The sequence below is a fragment of the Miniopterus natalensis genome, chromosome 7 (genome assembly GCF_054644295.1).
Source record: "Miniopterus natalensis isolate mMinNat1 chromosome 7, mMinNat1.hap1, whole genome shotgun sequence".
Classification (NCBI taxonomy): domain Eukaryota; kingdom Metazoa; phylum Chordata; class Mammalia; order Chiroptera; family Miniopteridae; genus Miniopterus; species Miniopterus natalensis.
The window spans coordinates 9,568,365-9,588,552 of NC_142087.1; the positions used below are offsets into that span (position 1 = coordinate 9,568,365).

A 20,188-nucleotide genomic window follows, 5' to 3' on the forward strand; every position below is an offset into this window, starting at 1 on the left:
CAGGTGGAAGAGAGAGCTCAAGATCAAAAGGTATCTGACACCAATAACCCAAATGGTCTTAAGTTACTATAAAGCCAGCGAACTGCGGTGGGATAAGACAGGGGGCATACCCTTGTCAACTTTCTAAACCCATTTAAGATGATAAAACGGTGCAGAGCAATTTCATCGATGCTGCATATTTGATGGAAAATTACGTCCTGAAGTCTTTAGTAGACTTGGGTCTAGGGTTCATTCAGCTTCCCTGAGTTACTGGCCAGAAACTCACCTGGTGACAATTTTCAATTGTCTGGGGCATAGGGTGGGGGCAAGGGCCAGAGCTCACAGGGAGCCATGTGGCACCTACTTTGGAAGTAGCCTCCTTCAATCTGCCAGGAACTGCCACCAGACCTGGGGCTCAGCAGGAGCTGGGCATCTGGTCAATCTCGCCAGGATTGTCCCAGCTCCTTGATCCACGCCTGCCCAGAAGAGAGACAGGCTCATGAGGAAAGACTTCAGTGTTGAAGGAGAAGGTCCCTTTCCTCCCATTATTCACAATAAATAGTAAAAATCAGCACGAGGCATGGGTTTAAAAACCTGAGATGCATTTGGCAGGAAATTCCAGACTTCTTACTCTTCTAGACACCAACCTCAAACTGCTATTATATATACAGTGCCTCAAACAGCCTGGCCTGAAGGCAGCTAGGAACCCTGGGAGGTCCATATAGACTTGGGATGGTGTCTGCCTGGAACCCAAGACGCAGCATCTGCATTTAGTGGCAAATGTCATATAGGGATGGTCATGACAGCTACTTCCTGGCTAAAGGGATTCATAGTCTCGGGGGGCTGGAAGCTGAAAAGCAAAGGGGTGCTGGACCAGGATGCAGTCACTCTATCTCAGATGAATGGAATGGGCTGCTGCTGACACCCATGATCCTCAAGAGATGAAAACCATGAGGAGCAGCCTCCTCACACTAGCTTGTTCCTCCTTTATCCCCAGAACCCAACACAGTGCCTGGTATGTCACAACTACTCAATAAACTACATGCGTGAATGAATGGATGACCTTGACCCCGGCCTGTCCTTCAACACCCAAGAGACCCTACAGGAAAAGTACCCCAGGTACTTGAAGCCCCAACAGGGAGTGGTTTATCTCTGACTGAAAATACGAGCTTGTGCTCAAGAGTCTTCAGCCGGCTCCTGTTGGGGAATCAGCGGGATTCCCAGCCTTCTGGGCGGAGAGGACAGCCCAGGAGGCAGGAAGCCAGGGGAACGAGGGAACGGCCAGAGGGCTTAGCGTGGGCAAGAAATGCCTGGGCCCTGAGCAAGCCGATCCAAAAGCCTGCACAGCTCTCCCCCGAGGAGTGTGTGGCTTCCCTTGGCACTCCCAACTTGTAGCTTAAGTTGGCTCAAGAGGAATTTCAGTGTTAGTCTGATCTGAACACTGTTTTAAAGCCAAAGTTATGTGTGTTTTAGGTCATCCCTGCCCTGCTCCAGCCGTAGGCTGAGGTGATGGAGAGCCCACCCAGACCCGAGGGACATAGGAGGCACCACGCACACCTGTCTGCAGTCTCCTGACCTCCCCTCCACCCGAGGCTGGAATGTCCTGGAGTTGGGGGGTAGGGTTGGGCTGGTGCTGTGATCCTCCCTGCATCCAAGAGCCACCAGGGGCACAGCGACTCTCCTGAGCCCTGTGCTCTCCTGCCCAGTGGCCCTACTCCTGGTAAAGCATCAGCCTGGTCCCTGCAAGCCAGCTCCCTCTCTGGGTTAGGGGAGTGTGTGAGGGCCACAGTGGGGACTGGGAATGACAAACGGCAGACCCATTGCTAAGGCTGTGGCACAAAGGGAACTTCTCCAGCCACAGCCCCCTGCCCAAGTGCCCCCTAGAGAGAATTTTTCATAGGCTCAGAAAGAAGAGGGTTAAAGGGAACCCAGATTTGTCCCCTAAATCACAGAATCAGGATCTAGGGGGCACCTTCAGAGCTCTAAGGAGGTAGTTTTAGGACAAATAAAAGGCTCACAGAGCAGGGAACAAACCTGCTCGTTAGTTACACCAATGGGTTTTGGCTGAGTCAGTGGATAGCGCCCAACTCACGGGCAACAGTTTCAAAGGGGCTCATGAGAGAATGCAGTGGAGAGGTGGTGAGCGGCCTGCCCCTCAGGTGATTGAATGGGTGGTCACACAGCTGGCTCCTGGCATGGGCAAGGCTGTGGGGAGCAGGCTTGTGACCAACCTCCCAGCATCAGGGAGAATGGGGCTATGAAACTGTAGGGCTGGAGTGAGACCCAACTCCAGCCCCACCACCTCTCTTCTGAATGCAGTTTGGGGTGTTGGCCATGGGCACCTTGGATTTGTAGCCCTGCGGTGTCACCACTCCAACAGGAGCGGGCTGGGAGCTCCTGGCCCAGGCAGGAACTCACAAGGGCCAACTGGCAACTTGTTTCACTGAGCATTCCAGAAAAAGCAGAGCGGGGGCCTGGGGGCCTGAGCATTCAGTCTGGGAGGTGGGCAGCAGCCCCTCACTGCTCCCTCTGGTGGCTCAGAGTGAGGAGGGCTGGCTGAGAAACTGCCAAAATGAGCTCAACCCTCTCCTTGGAAAAGCCCTTCCAACTGAAGCTCCTCACTTAAGTTCATTTTTCCAACACAAGTCAGTAAGGCCTAGTGATCATGGCATTCTCCATGAAAGCAGCCAAATTCAATTTCCTCCCGCCTCAAGTTTTACAGCCTTACATAGTTCTTTTATCAAATGCACTTTTGGAAATGCTGCCTTTTGTTGCCTGCTCCACTTTTTGATGTTTCCATCCAAGAACAAAATGTGATTTGGAAAATTCCAGGAATGGAATAGCCTGGTTTTCCACCTTGGCCCCTGGGTGGTCACACAGCTGTTCCCTGGCACAGGCAAGGCTGGGGAACAGGCCTGTGTCCGTTTCACCCACCCATGTAGGTTCATGGCTCCCTCTGGACACAGAGGGCTTCCTGCTCCTGTCAGATGTGGATGGTGGTCCAGACCCCGAGAGGACTCTGGGCAGGACTATGGGTCTCAGCTTAGCAGGCTCCCTCCCCTGCTAACGCCACACTGGCAGTGGTGACAAACTGAGTCTTAACCTCAATCCTCTTGGGACTAGCTCACAAATTCTCTGTCCCACCTGCTTCCCATGAGCCCAGCTGTCATCCATACACAAGTTGATGAGGTGTGTGTGTGTGTGTGTGTGTGTGTGTGTGTGTGTGTGTGTGAGACATGCAAGTATTGGTCCAGAGAAGCCTTTACCAACAACAGAACTGGAGGCCCAGCCCTCCTCCCAAACCAGACAGCAGGGTGAGTTGGGAAGCCGCTGGCGGCCTTGTTTCTGATGGCAGACAATGCAGCAGGAAGCAGACCGTGGGAAGGGGTGTTGCTATGGGCAGCTGGCTGAGAGGTGGGGTCAGCGTTCCTCTGGGAAGCAGAGCCCACCTCCCCCCAGCTGCCCTCTGAAGGCTCCCCAGCCAGGGCTGCTGGGCCGGCCTGGATTCCAGGGACCCCTCCCCAAAGCATCTCTCTCCTCTGTCCCATGGAGACTAGGAGATGCGGCAGCAGCCGTGGACCTTCTCTTCCATCTCCTCAATGGGGGCCTTGAACTTCAAGAGGGGGGGATCTCCGCTGGTGACCGTGTAGTACACCGAGGTCCCATTGCTGCTGTACGGTGAAGTTCTGCCTCCGATCAAGGGGGCCTTGCCTTCGCTGCTGCTCTCGCCCGTCCTGGCCATGCCACTGCCCAGGTGGGTGCTCAGGAAGGGGTGGCTGAGCAGCTTGGCCGCAGCCCGGTGCCGCTTCAGCTCCAGAAGCGTCTGGGGGCTCTGTTCCTTGTAGCCGCTCCAGGGCGGGGCGGCGTCCGCCACGCCGGGGTTGCCGTAGACCATGCTGTAGTCGGGCGCCTCGTACACGTTCCAGGCGTCCCCGTTGGACAGTGCGTACTGGTAGGCGCCGACCGGAGCCCGCAGGCCGTTCTCAACGGGCATGTCCATCTCGCTTCGTGGGATCTTGGTAGAGAACTCGGAGAGCAGCACGGGCTTCTCCAGCCGGGGGTTCTGAGAGGGAAAGGACAGCATTACCAGCTGGCTGGGGGGTCTGAGCCCACTCCCCCCCTGCGCCCCTGCCGAGGGCACTACTGTCGGGACCTGTCCTGCATCCATCTTCCCTACCTGGGTAACAGGACACCCAGTTTTCTCTGGGGAACTCACCAATCAATGTATTTTAATAAAGCTAAAACCCTCATCCTTGCTCCAAGGGCTGGACCATGACCCCAGGCCTGGACAGTCAACACATTCATTACAGGAATTGGCTCAACGGTGGGTTCTAGACTGAAACTGGTTTGATGAAACTCAACCCTGGGACTTCTGCTAGAATGACTGGGAGAGAGAAGTTCTGTTTCTATAGAAATTGCTGGTGGTGAGAATGGTACAAGTTGGGGGCTGGGGAGACACCATGTCAAAGGGCCTGCTTGATAGTGAGGCTGATGTGAAGGAAGCCTGAAGGAGACAGAGAATGCGTCCCGATGCTGTGTTTTCAGGCCCTGGATCCAGCTGGGCCCAGACTTTCCAGTGACATGAGCCTGTAAATTCCTTTTTTGTGTGAGTCGACTTCAGTTGGGTTTTTGGTTACTTGCAATCCTCCCTCTGTATTCCCAGCACATCTCCACTCCAAATAGCAGAGATTCCTTTACACCCAGAAGTCCCTGCATAACTGGAGCTGCCTAGAAACTATCAATGAAAAGGTGGATACGTTTGACAGTAACGAAAATGTAAAGACTAGCAAATCGCCATAAACAAAGTCAAAAGACGCATGACAAAACTGGAATGATATCTGCAACATATATGACAGAAAAGGGAACAATCTCTCAAATAAATAAAGAGCTCTTAAAAGCTCATTTAAAAAAGGCTCTACTGCACAAAAGAAAAAAGTCAACAAAGGACACTAATATATAGCTCACGGCAAAATACAGCATTAAACACAGGAAAAAATAAAAACATTCAACCTCACTAATGATTAACAGCATAAAAATTAAGACACTGAAGGTTTTACCAATCACACTGACAAGTGTTTCTAAAGTTTGTTGTTACTCAGTGCTGGAAGGGTGTGGGAAGATAGCTAGGCATGTAAACTGCCACAGCCTCTTTGGAGGTCGATAATCACGTCATCCAAAAAAAACTTGAAGAATGAATACTTTGCACCAGCAAGCCCATTTCCAGGACTTTGTTTCACAGATATGCTCCCCAGGAGAGCAAAGCCTGAAAGTCATAATTAGGCAGGTGGGAAATTATGACATGTCCTTGTACTGGAATATTCTGCAGCTAAGAATGAAGACAGTCTCCACGTACTGACTTAGGATTCCAGGGATCTCCAAGAAATGTATAAATCACAAATAAAAATAAATAAAGCATAGCTGGAGGCATCTGAAATGTGATTTGATTTCTGTCTACAACTCTTTTCTCCCCAACCCCCAAGCTTGGGGACTAGATGGAACAAGGCCTCCATGTTGCCCTCTCCATCCCAGCCTACCCCCAGCCCCCCAGCTTTGATGGGGATCCCCTTCAATAGGCACCACCACTCCTGCTGGTGAGACCAGCCTGCACGTGACCTCCCCATTCACTGGGGAAGCAGGGTCCCATGGAGATGTGTGCGCATGCTGGGCAACTAATCACCCTGCATCCCGCCAAAGCAACACTCTCTAGAAATGCTTTCAGCTGCTCATCGTGTGGTGGTGGAACCAAAAGGCAGCCCACGGCCCAGACAGCCAGCCTCTCCCTCCTCGCCCCCAGCAGTTCTGCTCTGGCCCCAAACTTTTGCCCCACTCAGCAGCACAGCCAGGCATGGGCCCGAGTGTATCAGTACTGAGTTGAACAGTGTCCCCTCAAATTCATGTCCACCCCACACCTCTCAACATGACTTTATTTGAAAGTAGGATCTTCACAGGTGGCATTAGTTACTTTAAGATGAGGTTCTATTGGATTAGGGTGGACCCTAATCAATGGCCCGTGTCTTTCTAATAAGAGAAGACAGAGGCACAGACACACACGAGGAGGAAGACCATGTGAAGACAGGCAGAGTCTGGAGTCATGCTAGCTAAGCCAAGGAATGCTCGAGCCACCAGAAGCCGGGAGAGAGGCACACAGCATTTTAGACTTTCAGCCTCCAGAACTGTGAGAAAATAAATTTCCGCTGCTTTAGCTCCAAGTCTGCAGTAGTTTGTTACAGCAGCCCCAGGACACCAACAGAGCATCCTCTTAGGAGAGCAGTCTCAAACCCGGGACCATTGGCTATTACTGGGTCAGGCTGCTTAGAGGTCCTACCAGTACCTATCAGTTTTTCAAAAAATTTCTCCTAATCAGATGCATTCTGATAAACACAGTTCTCAAACTCTTGTTATATCCCCTGGCCCCCACCCTGGGAGTTTTAGTGTCCTTAGCTCCCAGGGTGGCTGCCCTACTGAATCTCTTTCCTGGGAAGCCCAGGTTAGACCTGTTGGAGTATGAGCAGGCGCAGGGTGGTCACTCGCCCCTGTCAATTATGAGAACTAATGGATGCCAAAGCCCCCAGCTCTGACTCCAACACACCCTAGGCTCCCCTGGTTAACCACAGCAGCCACCATCACACTGGATCCAGCTGGTTTGAGGGCCCTGCCCAGCTAAGCTCCCCCTGGAGGCGCTCAGATGACGAGGCCAGACCAGGCTGGGGCCCTGGTCTCCTCCCCAGGCGGCGGCTGACGCCGGGGCAGGGCATGGGGCCACTCACTGGGTCCTTATTCTCCTGGTCTGTCCTGGTCTCCCGGACGTCCCCGTTGTAGGCTGCGGTCCGCTGGTCCTCAGCCGCGCTCCGCTGCTGCCACAGGATGGCCTCGCCCTCATACTCCTTCCTGTACAGGTTGGTTCTGTCCGACAGGCTGGCTCGACGCACCACCTTCCTGCAGGAGAGAGGGGGCCCGAAGGCTGCGTCCAGGCCCACAGGCGGGCGCGGGCATGGGGACCCCCGGCTGCCCGGCCCCCGGCTCACCCCCGGCTGCCTGCGCTGGACGTTCTCCGGCTCAAGGACGACTTGTGCCTCAGCTGGGACTTCATGATCACGTCGTGCTTGTGCTTCAGCTCCAGCAGCAGGACCCTGAACTCCTCTTCCTCGCACAGGTCTGAAAGGGCAGGGGAGTGTGCTGTGGCCCCCGAGATCCCTCCAGACCAGAGGAGCTGAAAACTCCCAGCACCCTCTGGGGCATGCAGGGAGGGGAGAACACAACGCCACCCTTATTTCCTGGCCACAACCCAATCCCTAGAGGAAATAACAGGAAACCCAGGTTCCGGACAGTCACAACTCCTGAGGGTCCCAGCTACAACTGAAGGAGTCAGACACCTTTGATAGGTTCCAATAGGACTTATCAACTCTCCACTGACACAGGAAGTACCAACAGAAACAAGCAGGTACACTGTAGCCCAAGCAAGAAGGTATTCCAGGGTGCTAAAGTTGTATCTCCTCACCCAGCAACCCACCTAATTCCTCCACTCATCCGTCTGCCTCTTCCATGACCAGTCATCCATCCATGCGTCTGTCCTCTACCCACCCACCCATCCACCCATCCATCCATCCATCCTTCACACTCTATCCAGGCATTCATCCACCTATCCATACATGATCTATCCATCCATCTGCCCATTTATCCATTAATCTATCATCCATTAATTTATTCATTCATCCACATATCCATCTATACATCAATCCAGTACCCATCCAACCATATATTCATCCATGTATCCACCTACCTGTCAGAAAATTGATGAGAGCCTATGTGTGTAGCAGGTGGTGTGCTGGACTTACCTATTGGCATTTCATCCATAGATGTCCTAGCACTGAGACTGGCTCCATGAGATACCAATAGCTCTGCCATTTGCATCTGAAACACAGGAAGAAGCCCATGTTCCCACTACCCAGGACTCAGAAAGCCTAAGAGATGGAAGGAGTGCCCAAGGCCTCTTAGGATGTGACCCAAAGAATGGTGGGGTAAAGCTGATTCCCAGGGAAGGCTGATTCCTGGGATGCAATGGACTGACACCACCTCCAGAATGCCTGGGCCAAGGGACAGAAGAAAAAGGAGTCAGCTGTAACTCTAGAGCTGTCAGGTATCTAGGGAGGGACTGCAAAAACTGCAATCAGGGTTTTATATCTGGGAAACAAATGGAGAAACTACTCAAAGCAGAAACACTGGGATTTTCTAATTTGGCAAATTTAATTGTTATCCTGTTAGAATACAACTTGTCAAATGTTTTTGCCAACCCCCTAGGTCTTTTCACAGCTCATATACTAGCTATAGTCACTGCCTTAAGTGGGTCTTGTGTTGAACCAACCACTAGACCACAGAAGGGCAGGTTGATCCTGTTCTGGCCTCTCCCACAGCCCTGTGGGTGAAAACTACCTGTCCCCAGAAGGCAGCCGCGTGCAGGGGCTCCCAGCCATCCCAGTCCTTCACATCCACGCGCACTCCATGGTCCAGGAGGAGTTCGGCTGCTCGTAGGTATCCATTGGCTCCAGCTATGTGCAGCTGAAGGAAAGGAAAAATGTGAGCATTCCTTGGGGTGGCCAGTCCCACATTTGGAGGTTGGATAGCACTCTCCCTAACCCAAGTCTAAGATCATTCTTGGATCCAGTAGAATAGAACAGAATGAGGTGGAAATACCAGCCACATTGCAGGGAATGATTACATCTGCAATATGGACCTAGAAGGTAAGGCAGAGAGGTGAGCTCTTCTCCCTTATGGTTGGTCTTGGAGCTCCTGTGGTTAAGGAAACAGTGTTTACTGAATTCCTACTATATGCTGAGCCCTGTGGAAGAGGTCTCAGGAGTCCAATACGATGGTTTTAAAATATGCAGCCCAGCCAGCATGGCTCAGCGGTTGAGAGTTGACCTATGATCCAGGAGATCTTGGTTCGATTCCTCGTCAGGGCTTATGCAGGCTCAGTCCCCAGCAGGGGGCGTGTAGGAGGCAGCCAGTCAATGACTCTCGTCACCGATGTTTCTAGATCTCTCTCCCTCTCCCTTTCTCTCTCTGAAATCAATAAAAATATATATTTTTTAAAATAAAAAATAAAAAATAAAAAAACATATGTCTGCAAATTCTTTGACACATCTCCCTTTAAAGGATGGAGGTTAATTTCTCTCCCCTTGAATGTGGACCAGATTGAGTGACTTGCTTCTAACAAACAGGATATTGTGAAGGGCAGCATGTGATTTCTGAGGCTCGGTCATAAAAGGCATTGCTGTTTTTACCTTAGGCTCTCTTGGATCAATCACTCTAGAGGAGGCAGCTATCATGTGAAGACATTCAAGTAGTGCTAAAGAGAGGTCCCAAAGAAGCAAGAAACTGAGACCTCCTTCCAAGAGCCAGCACTAACTTGCCAGCCACGTTGGAATGGATCTTTCAGCCCCAGTCAAGCCTTCAGATGACAGCAGCCCTGGCTGACATCTTCACCACAACCTCATAAAAGACCCCAAGCCAGAGCCACCCGGCCAAACTATTCCCAATTCCCTGACCCACAGAAACTATGTGAGATGATAAATATTTCTTGTTGGTTTAAGAGGTTGAGTTTTGGGGTGGTTTGTTACGTAGCCAATACATCCAATAAGGGAAAGCCTCATTCATGCTAAGGCCCCAGCTCTTCTACCTGGCATCATTCAAGGCCTCCAATGATGGGTGCCACCTTGCAGACCTTAATTGCCCCATTTGTTCAATCTCCCAGAAAATACATAAAATACTTAGCACATGATGAACACTCAGGAAGTGATTAACATTCTTAGAGAGCCTTAAGTGATCACAAAGTGCACCGTGGGAATAGGAGAGGGATTGAGAAGGAGACGAGGCAAAGAGAAACCAATTGCTCAGCCAAGGTGGGAGATAGAGGTGAGAGCCCAAGGAAGCCAATAGAAGACTGGCTAGGAACAAACAGAGGCCCCAACTGTAGAGGTGTAGCCTCCGCCACGTGCTAGCCCACTTCAGCTCTAGCTGGTCTTGGTTTTGGCGCCTATCCTCACCAGCGTGGCACCCTGGGCATCGACCCAGTCAAGGTCCTGGCCCGCTGCGATCATACAGTGGATGTCCGCAATCATCTGCTGCTCGGGAGCCGCCCGCATCTCGTTGATTTTCTCTTGAGTGATGCCTGTTGGGGAGGGAGGATTTGGTCAGCACCCCAAGAGGGGAGAGAAGGAAAGTCAGATAGGGAGGGCAAGGCTTCTGCTACCCAGGGTCTGCCAGTTAAGGGGGTAGACAGATATGCCCACAGATCACTATGTTCCAGGCCCAATGAGCATAAATGTGTGCTGGCCCACAGGACAAAGGCCACTCTTGCCTGGAGTGACCCAGTAGGCCCTGTAATGATATCGGTTACTGTTAAACATGCTGTTCTTCTACCCGGAAATCCTACCATCCACATACCCAGCGAAAACTGATCAAATGGCTGGCTCCGTCTCATCCTCTGGGTCTGGCACCCTCCCCTGACCACCCTATCTGACCAGGGTGTGTTAGTTTCCTTCATCTCGTGCACAGTTGCGTTTGAAGCATCTGGTACAAGGCTCAGTGAGATTTTTGTTACAGGAATGACTGAATTAATGGATATACAGGGGTGGGCAAAAGTAGGTTTACAGTCGTGAGTACACAAAACACAGTTTATTCTTGTATGATTATTAATTATTGTATTATTTTCCATACGAACTGTAAAATTACTTTTGCCCCACCCTGTATAACTTTGAAATGGAGAGTTGAATAAATTGAGGTGGAGGGGCCCAGAAAGACATTTGAAAGCCTGAACCTCTAGCTGAAATGTTTAAGTGTTACTGGCAGCTATGGATGATATTTAGTGAGAAAGTGACATGCTCTATAAAAAGGTCCATTAGATCAAGCAGTCTCGGGTAGAATTCAGGGGAGCTCTGTAAACTGGAAAGGACGAAAAATGCACATGTTTATTTTTAACCTTCAAGTGAAACAGAGCATTTCCTTCCATTAGACGTAGGCAAAACCACAGAATGAGTGGCACCTGTGCCGCTCTCGCCAACAGAAACTGTAGGTATTTTCATATCATATTATCTGATTGTTTCATGAATTAATAAAGTTTGTAGGTAACACATTTTAAAATATTTTGGTAGCTTTATTTGAATATAGTTGGTTTCCTTTATAATCCTATGATTTTGATAACCATATTTAAAAATATTATTCTGAGAAGGGGCCCATAGATTCACAAGATGGGCACAAAAACTGGTAGGAGCCTCTGCAGGAGATGAGCGGTTAGAGCCCCGGTGCCAGGGAAAGCACACAGCAGATGGGGGGGGGTGCTGGGATCTGGGGAGAAACAGGGGCAGGGCCTGGACCGACGGGGCTGCAGGCCAGGATCTGGCTTGAGATTCCTTTCCGAGGAGGAGCCTCAGAGTTTGTACTGGGCGGGGGAGGGGGAGGTTGCTGATTGCTACACTTGTTTCCTTTCTGCAGCTCTTTTGTGACTGAGAACAGCCCACATCTTGTTTATCCCGGCCCCTGGCAGCCAGCATGGTGCCTGGCAGGCACCAGCAAACGTTCCTGACTTTTTATTATTTTCCCAAGTGGGAATATATCTTTATTGTGAATGTTTATTGAATTGCCACAGCTGACGAAGAGGAGAGGAGGCCAGCTGAGGCTGCCTGCGTGGGTGGGTGACACAGAGGAGAACAATACCTCCCTTCTGCACAGCACGTGTCCTCATCTTGTTAATCACACAACAGTAATCATAACGGGGACCCACCCTATTTCCTGAGCCCTGAGCACGAGGCAGGCAGGTACTAGCTTGCTAACCTGTTCACCCGAGTTGATTTAAGAGCTGCTCACGGCAACACTGCCCTGAGCCCACTTTATGGCATGTGCCACACTCTTACCCTGGTAGGCCATGCACGTCTCGATGACATCCAGGGTGGGCTCATCCTCACAGAGGTCATACGGCATGTTCCCATCAGAGTTGACAGCAAGCAAGTCGGCCCCACTGCAGAGAAAGGGCCAGGGTGAGGGCCAGGTGGGTATGGCTAGGGTTGGTCTGGCTGCCTCTGCCCTCTGGCCTCTCATCCACTACCCCTCTGTGCACCCAGCACCCACAACCCTGCCAAAATGTGCCCCAGCAAGGACAGTGGCTTCAGGATCCTGGGAACCCCAGACGCAAAGAGGCCAAAATCCTAGAAGAATTGTCCCAACAGACCCCCAGTTTCCTTCTCTGGTGAGCCAGCAGGCAGGCCCCTGAGGACAGGTGTCAAAGTCCTCCCTGGTGACAATAATAAAAATAACATTAGCGACAGCAGCACCAGTTGTCAGGCATTTGCTTAGAGTCAAGCTTGAGCCAAGCCCTGTACACACATCATGGTATTAAATCCTCATAACAGTCCTCTCGGGCTGGTATCGCTGGCCCCATCTCACTCAAGGGGAAACAAAGACTCAGATCCGTTCAGTCATTTGTCCAAGGTCACACAGCTGGGATGTGGGAGGGTCAAGAATCAAACCTGTGTCTCTCATGTGCCAGCTTTTTTCACTTCTCCATGTTTTGTTGCAATTTTTGCCCACATGCAGAAACATCCTTGGCTATTCCCCACCTCCCCCTCCAAGGCTGACCAGGACAGGGACAGGACAGGGCCCGGGCTCCCTGGCAGAATCTGTCTTTTGGGCCAGTGGTTCCCACGCATGGTGCTGGGATGCCACTCAGCAGAATTACCTGGAACTACTAAATTACCTGGGCTCCACTCCAGACCTCCTGAAGCACAGTCTCTGGGGGTGCGGCTCCGGTTATGTATTCTAAACCCATCCCCACACGATTCTGGTACAGGTCAGCATTGGGAACCCACTGCACAGGCTGCCACCACGCCCTCTCACCCCATCGCTGATCAGGCTACGGCCAATTCATGCTCCAGGCAGACTCAGCCACACCCAGATTCTCATCAGAGGTGCAGCATGGCCCACTAGCCAGTCCTTCGGCCTAGCAACCCTCCACTGTGACCTCTCTAAACCCTGTGTGCACTTGGGCAAGCTAATCCGCCTCTCTGAGCTAGGGAAGCAGTGCCATCAGCTCCATCCCCACAGCAGCCACCCAGTGGGCCCCTGCGGCTCTGCCAAGACCTCTGCAAAAGGTCACTCTTCCTGACTCCCTGCTCTCAGATGCTCTCATTGGCCTCCTGGGGCTCCAAGCCACTGGTCTCACTCTGTCTTGGCTCTGATACTGAAATCACTTGATTTCCTGCCTGGTTCCTTAAGACTTTTGCATCTCTGAGTCCACAGGGCCTGGCCCAGCTCAAATGCCCACCAATTATTAGATTAATTCAACTGAAAATATTTGAAATTAAATGTTGCCCTTTTTGTGTGATTATAGAACCCTAGAATTTCAGGGCAATAAAAGACCATCAGAGCAATAGAGAGAGAGATGGTCTTGTTCATGGGAAAGACACTGCTGTCCGAAGCCCCCAAAGCAAGTTCTGCCACAAAGAAAAGCATGTGGATAGGACTGGGGGAGCAAGGACAAGGAAGTATGCTTGATTTTTGGATAGCAAGAAAAACAGAATAGGGAACAACACATAAAGAGAGTGGAGGAGAAGAATTTAGACTCATGCACTCATGCAAAGAAAAAGATATTTTAATAAAGAGAATGATACCCTGACACCAAAGGCACTACAAGAAAAGAAAACCACAGGTCAATAACCCCATGAACACATGCAAAAATTCTCAACAAAATACTAGCAAACCAATTTCAGAAGCATATCAAAAGGATTATACACTGCGACCAAAGGCGATTTAGTCCTGTAATGCAAGGATGGTTCAACAAAAGAAAGTTGATTGATGTAATTAATATACCACATGACAGAATGAAGGGGGTAAAACCCAACCACATGATTTTCTCAATTGACACAGAATCAGCATTCGACAAAATTCAGCACCCTTTCATGATAAAAACACTCAACAAATTAGGAATAGGAGGAAACTACATCAACATAATAAAAGCCATATGTAAAAAACCCACAGCAAACAGCAAACTTAATGGTGAAAGCTTTTCCTCTAAGGTCAGAAACAAGGCAAGGATGTCTGCTTTCGCCACTTCTACTCAACATAATACTGGAAGGTCTAGAAAGAAAAGTTAGGCATAAAGGATAAATAAATAAATAAATAATAAAAGGCATCTGAATTGGAAGAGATGTAAAATTATCTTTATTCACAGATATGATCTTATATGTAGAAAACCCTAAAGATTTCACACAAAAAGTTAGAATGAATAAATTCAGCAAAGTGGCAGGATACAAAGTCAACACACAAACAAGTTGCATTTCTATACACTAACACTGAACAATCTACAAAGCAAATTAGAAAAATAATTTCACTTCTAATAGCACCAGAAAAATTAAAGTACTTAGGAATTAACTTCACCAACAAGGTGAAAGACTTGTACAATGAAAACTACAAAGCGTTGCTGAAAGAAATTTAAGAAGATATAAATAAATAAATGGAAACACATCTCATGTACATGAATTGGAAGACTCAATATTGTTAAGATGTTAATACTATCCAAAGCAATCTACAGATTCAATGCAATGCCCATCAAAATCCCAATAATTGTTTTTTTACCTGAATTCTCAAGGACTCCAAAGAGCCAGAACTACCTGGAAAAAGAAGACCAAATATGGTGCACTGACACCTCCTGATTTCAAAACCTAATGCAAAGCTGCAGTAATCAGAATGGTATGGCACTGACATAAAGGCCCACAGGCCAAAGGAAAAGAACAGAGAGCCCTTCACCTATATGTAAGGTGAGGATTTTCACCAAGGATACCAAGACCATTCACTGGGGAAAGGAAAGTCTTTTCAATAAATGATGCTGGAAAAACTGGATATGATACAAAACAATGAAGTTGAGCTCTTACCTTATACTATATTAAAAAATGAACAAAACAAATGGATGAAGATCTTATTGTAAGACCTAAAACTATAAAGCTCTTAGAAGCATAGGGCAAAAGCTTCATGGCATTGGATTTGGTCGTGATTTCTTGGATATAAGACTAAAGGTACAGGTAACAAAGGAAGAATATAGGTAAAATGGCCTCCATGAAACCTTAAAAATTTTCTATCTCAAAAGACACTCTTAACAGAGTAAAATGACAACCCACAGAACGGGAGGAAATATTTGCAAATCATGCATGTGATAAGGGATTGATATCCAGAATATACAGAGAACTAAAATTCGACAACAACAAAACAATCCAATTCAAAAATCAGCAAAGGACTTGAATAGACATTTCTCCAAAGATATACAAATGGCCAATGAGCACATGAAAAGATGCTCAACATCGCCAGTCATTAGGGAAATGCAAATCAAAACTGCAGTGGGATGCCGCCTCACACCCCTTAGCCTATGATTAAAAAACAACAGAAAGTGTTGGTGAGGACCTGAAGAAACTGGAACCCTTGTGCGCCGTTGGTGGGAATGTAAAAGGGTACAGCTACTCTGGAAAAAAAGTATGGCGATTCTCAAAAAACTAAAAATAGAACTACCTATGATCCAGCAATTCCACTTCTGGGTGTAGGCTGGAAAGAACTGAAAGCAGGGTCTCGAATGTTCCCAGCAGCAGAATCCACAACAGCGAAAAACCCAGAAGCCACCCAAGCGCCCATCAGCAGATGAATGGAGAAGCAAAATGCGGTTTATACATGTGCAATGAAATATTACTCAGCCTGAAAAAGGAAAGAAATCCTGACTTGCCACAACATAGTGAACCTTGAGGAGATGGAGAGAAAAAGGGGAATTGAGGGAAGAGGGGAGAGGTGGAAACAGAGAGAGGAAGAGGCAGAGTTAAAACAGGATGCGGGGAGAGAGAGAGAGTCCCAGGCACCGAGAGCCGAAGGAAGGAGCAGAGAGAGAAAAGAGGGAGAAGGAAAGAGATGGGGAAATAAAGAACTTGGGGAAAAGGGGGGCGGAGAGGAGGCTGTCCTGGGGAACAGAGAGGCACGTACTACTGAACGAGGATTTTCACCAGGTTGATGTGGCCGCAGGTGGCGGCAGCGTGCAGGGGTGTCCACAGCTCATTGTCCTTGGCATTCACGTTTGCACCGTGGGAAAGGAGCAGCTTGACAATTTCCTCAAAGTTGTCGATGCAGCACTGTGAAGGGAACACAGGCAGGGTCAGCTCCAAGCAAGGCCCCAGGCCCCGGAGGGGACACACCCGGTTCCCCCGAGAGGCCCCCAGAAGGACAGTAGAGCCAAACTGCCTGAGATCGAATCCAGCTCCAGTATTTATATGCTGTGTGATCTTGGGCAAGCCACTTAGCCTTTCTGAGCCTGCTTCCTTGTAAGTTAGTAATATATAGGATAAAAATACAAAGAGAATATTTTTTATAAAGTCAGCTCTAAAAAGCTTCAAAAGTGTTGGTGGAATGAGACAGTTTTGAATGAAGCTTAAAACCTCTCCTTTTTAATTCCAGAAGGCTTTCTTCAAAGGAGAATGTATGGAGACCACTAACTCAGAGACCAACAGATTCAAGCAGGGCTGCAGGGGGAGGGGGAAGCTGGGGAGTAAGGGGGTTCCCTTCCCAGCAGTGGCCTCCAATGCGTGGCCCTAGATCCATCAGTTTGAAACCTCTGACTTAGGAATTTATGACTCAGGAGCTTGAGGAAACCCCAAGCAGTGAACCCAGCTCAGCGTGAAGGCTGGGGTGGGGGAGTGTCCTGAGAGGGAAGGTCAGCCCCCTAGATAGGCTCAGGGGCCATTAGTCATTGGAACCCCTAAGTCCAGGGATAGAGAGCAAGAGATTCCAAGGAGACAGAAAGGCCTCCAGCCAGGGCAATGGGCAGGGGAGGCGAGGACAGAGGAGGAAAACAGGCTGCAGGAGAAGTCGGAGATGACTGAGCTCAGCACTGCCCATCCAGGAAGGGCTTGGCCTTCAGCGCAGCGGGAGCCGTTGCAGAGCTCTATTTGGGGGTACAGCACAACCAGACTTGTCTTTCTATAGCCCCCCTCTAGTTGCAAGTGGAGAATAGATGGCAAGAGGAGGGACGGTTAGGAGCATGTGGAAATCGCCCAGTTAAGAGATGGTGGTGGCCTGGCCTACAGAAGTGGCTAGGCACGGGGAGAAGGGGCTGGGTGCGGGTAGAATGAGAGGGGCCCTGTGGGAGCCATAGCCGCAGGTGGCTGTGGGAATGGGGATGGAGCAGCACCACAGTCCCCACCCCCACCCCAGTGGAGCCAGGGCTCAGCACCAGAACACGTGCGAGAGGAACAGTCATTTGCACAGATGGTGCCAGAGACCCAGGTTCTCTTTCGATGCCAGTCAGTTTGGGGATGGCTGGGTCTGGAGGCATCTGTCCCAACAGCGGGGCACAGGTGACCCAGTGAGGCCAGGCTGCCTCAGGTGGTGGGGAGGAGCATGCAGTGGCGCGACAAGGCCCGCAGAGGGCGCCAGAGGAACCGGAGTGAGGCCGCGGGGAAAGGATTGGAGCGCCCCGGCTGTCCCCTGAGATGAGTCAGGGGAGCCCCGGTTCCTATGAGGTGCAGCTGCCCAGCACCTAGGGTCAGGGGATAGGAGGGCCAGAGATCCCACCTTTAGGGGCTGCAGAAAATATGAGGATGGGGGAAGGAGCCTCAGGTTGAAGGGGGCAAGGACTGTGCACCCAGAATTGCAGTCTTGTGACCGGGGTGCCTGGGGGCTGAAGCAGCCTGCACCTGGGAGACCGGGTCTGAGCAAGGGCTGGGCTGGGGGCTGGCTGCAAGGGTGCAGTGGGGTGGGGTGCATGTGGAGTGTGCAGGCCTTCCCTTCTGCATTCCCCAAGGTGGGAAATGACACCTCGCAGTTGGATGACCCCCGCACCCCCTCGCTTCCCATGTCCAATCTATCACCGGGTGTAGATGCTCCATGCCTGCTGCCCCGGCCGAGGCTTCATCACCTCTCCTCTCTCCCCACCTCTCTGCGGCTCCCCTTCCACACATTCTCCACGGGAGAGTTTCCTCATTAACCCAGGAGGGTTGCTCTCAGTTGCCAAGTGAAGGCTCCCTGTTGCCAAGTGCAGCAAATGCACACTCCTTCATGGGCACAGGACGCTCTTCTTAATGTGCTCCTTGGCTGCACTGGAGCAATTGTGACAATAAAAATGACAACAATAATGACAGCCCAGCAGCAGCAGTAATCATAACACGCCACCTCATCAATAAGAGCTGTCGCTTTTTTGAGGAGTTACTAGGGCCAGGCACCTCGCTAACCCTTGGCCATGCTCTCCCTCGTTTCATCCTCAGAACAACATTTCAAGGGCTCAATAGCCGCTGCTGCTGCTGCCACACCGGACATTGCAGATACACAGCACATCCCATCACCATGGGCAATTCTGTTACACAGCGCTGAGCCCCAGCCTCAGTTTCCTGAGCTGTGAAATGGGGGCAATATTTCAGAGGGTTGTTGTGAGAATTAGCCCACACTTCACATAAGTGAAGTGGCCTGACAGAGAAATGAACATTGTGACACATTTTAATAATAATGATATTTAATATTCATCCCGTATCAAGTGATGCTCACGGGGTTTTATGTGAATTCATTTAATCCTCATAACAACCTTTTACAGATAAGGAAAGCGAGGCACCCTGGAGGGACAAGAGGAAAAGCCTAGAGGACACACAGGAGGCCACTGGGCTGAAGGCTGAGGGTGGGGACGTGCCCCTGGGGCTTAGGGGCAGGGCAGTGGCCAGTGTCTGCTCACCTCTTCCTGCCCTTGCAGGGAGATGGAGAGGTTCTCAGCAACCCAGGCTTCCAGCAGCCTGGCCTCCCGCCTGCTCAGAAACTTGGGCCAGGGCACAGGAAGGCTTCAGTGCGTCCATCCATTAAGTTGGCGTGCACATATGGAGCACCTTCTGCATGCCAGCATGGGGAAATGCTGGGATACACCAATGACCAAGAGACATGGGCTCTGCCCTTGTGCAGCTCAGAGCCCGGGTAGGGGGGACCAACATCAAAAGATCACACTAGTGGCTAAAATGACAAATAAAAGGGGTGGCCAGGAGAAAAGGACATGTATATAACAGCATGGCTCTCGGGCTCTTGTCTACTGGGGATAGCCAGTGCACGTGGGAAAGTGTGGCAGGGATCAGCACAGGGTGTGCAAGGAACCAAAAAGCCGCTTGGCTGGAGCTCAGGGACCCAGGAAGCACGGAGGGCTCATCAGGGGCCAGGCCTCCCGGGCCTTGCAGGAAGCCACCAGAGCGCTTTGAGTTACACCAGTAGTTTTTCAGCTTGAGCATCCGTGTGGCTGCTGCATGGAGAACGAATCACGGCAGGGCCACCTAAACGCTGGAGACCAGTCGGGCTGGTGCAGCATCCAGGCAAGAGATGACGGCGGCAGCCCCTCCCCAGCCAGGGGGGCCGAACCCATCACACTTCCCTAGAAAGGATGTTTCATGGCTATAGCTCAGGACTATGTGACCTCAAGCAGGTCACAGAACCCCTCTGTCAATCACCTTTGTCAACAGGGTAGATGGATGCCGTGGTGGGTGTGAACAAATGTGCTTCATAAACCGTCAAGCTACAAACAAATTTGCTTTGTTTGCCAAACCCTTTGCTGGGAAGCGAGGATGCAGTGGACAAAGGCTGCCTGTCCTCCGAGGCTGTGTAGCCGCGTGAGTGTGCACAGGGGCTCTGTGGGCGTGTTTGTAACAGACACACACAAGCAGACAAGAGCCTTTCAAACGGGGCAGCCGCGGCTCCCCTTCCCTCCCTCCTCCCTGAGGGTTCTGGGCAGGAAAAAGCAGGGAGATGGGGCACCTGTCCAGGTGGGGAGCAGGGAACGGGGACCCCTGCCAGCCCGGCCTTACCTGGTGCAGGGCCGTGAGCCCATCCTCGTTGCACAAATCAGGGCTGACCTTATTCTTCAGAAAGTAGCGAACTGCAAGAGAGGGGAGAGGCGTGAGTGGCCACCGCACACCGGGTGTGCAGGTACACAGGGGCCCCAGGCAAGACCCACTCTCCCCACGTCCTGACACAAAGTTTCTTGCTTTTTTATACTGCCTTGAGGAATCATAAATGGACATTAGTCCCATCGCCAACTGCAAAGCCCTTCCATGGCTCCTCATGGCTCTAGGAATAAAGTTGAAAACCCTTATTATGAGTTTATCCCTGCCTGCAGGCCTCCATCCTGCACAGTGCCAGCAGGCACCACTCACACCGTGGTCCGCAA

General features: G+C 50.7%; 1 protein-coding gene across 1 annotated transcript; it reads right to left on the bottom strand.

Annotated features, from left to right (window-relative positions):
* Positions 1–3,532: 3,532 nt before the first annotated feature.
* On the bottom strand, positions 3,533–20,051 carry PPP1R16B (protein phosphatase 1 regulatory subunit 16B). The gene is made up of 9 exons (XM_016219294.2): positions 19,827–20,051; positions 15,988–16,133; positions 11,889–11,992; positions 10,023–10,147; positions 8,410–8,535; positions 7,815–7,890; positions 7,005–7,134; positions 6,747–6,915; positions 3,533–4,042 (listed from the first exon to the last, which is right to left on the bottom strand). The coding sequence occupies exons 1-9, from the start codon at positions 20,049–20,051 to the stop codon at positions 3,533–3,535; spliced, it is 1,611 nt and encodes a 536-aa protein (XP_016074780.2).
* Between the last annotated feature and the right edge of the window lie 137 nt (positions 20,052–20,188).

Bases quoted from the DNA above. Each gene is read 5' to 3' on its own strand.
- PPP1R16B (XM_016219294.2), bottom strand. From the start codon at position 20,051: ATGGGACTAATGTCCATTTATGATTCCTCAAGGCAGTATAAAAAAGCA. The intron at 7,891-8,409 runs GTAGTTTTCACC...CCTGTGTTTCAG, and splicing joins CGGCTGCCTTCTGGGGACAG to ATGCAAATGGCAGAGCTATT. The intron at 4,043-6,746 runs GTGAGTGGCCCC...TTTCCCTCTCAG, and splicing joins ACCAGGAGAATAAGGACCCA to AACCCCCGGCTGGAGAAGCC.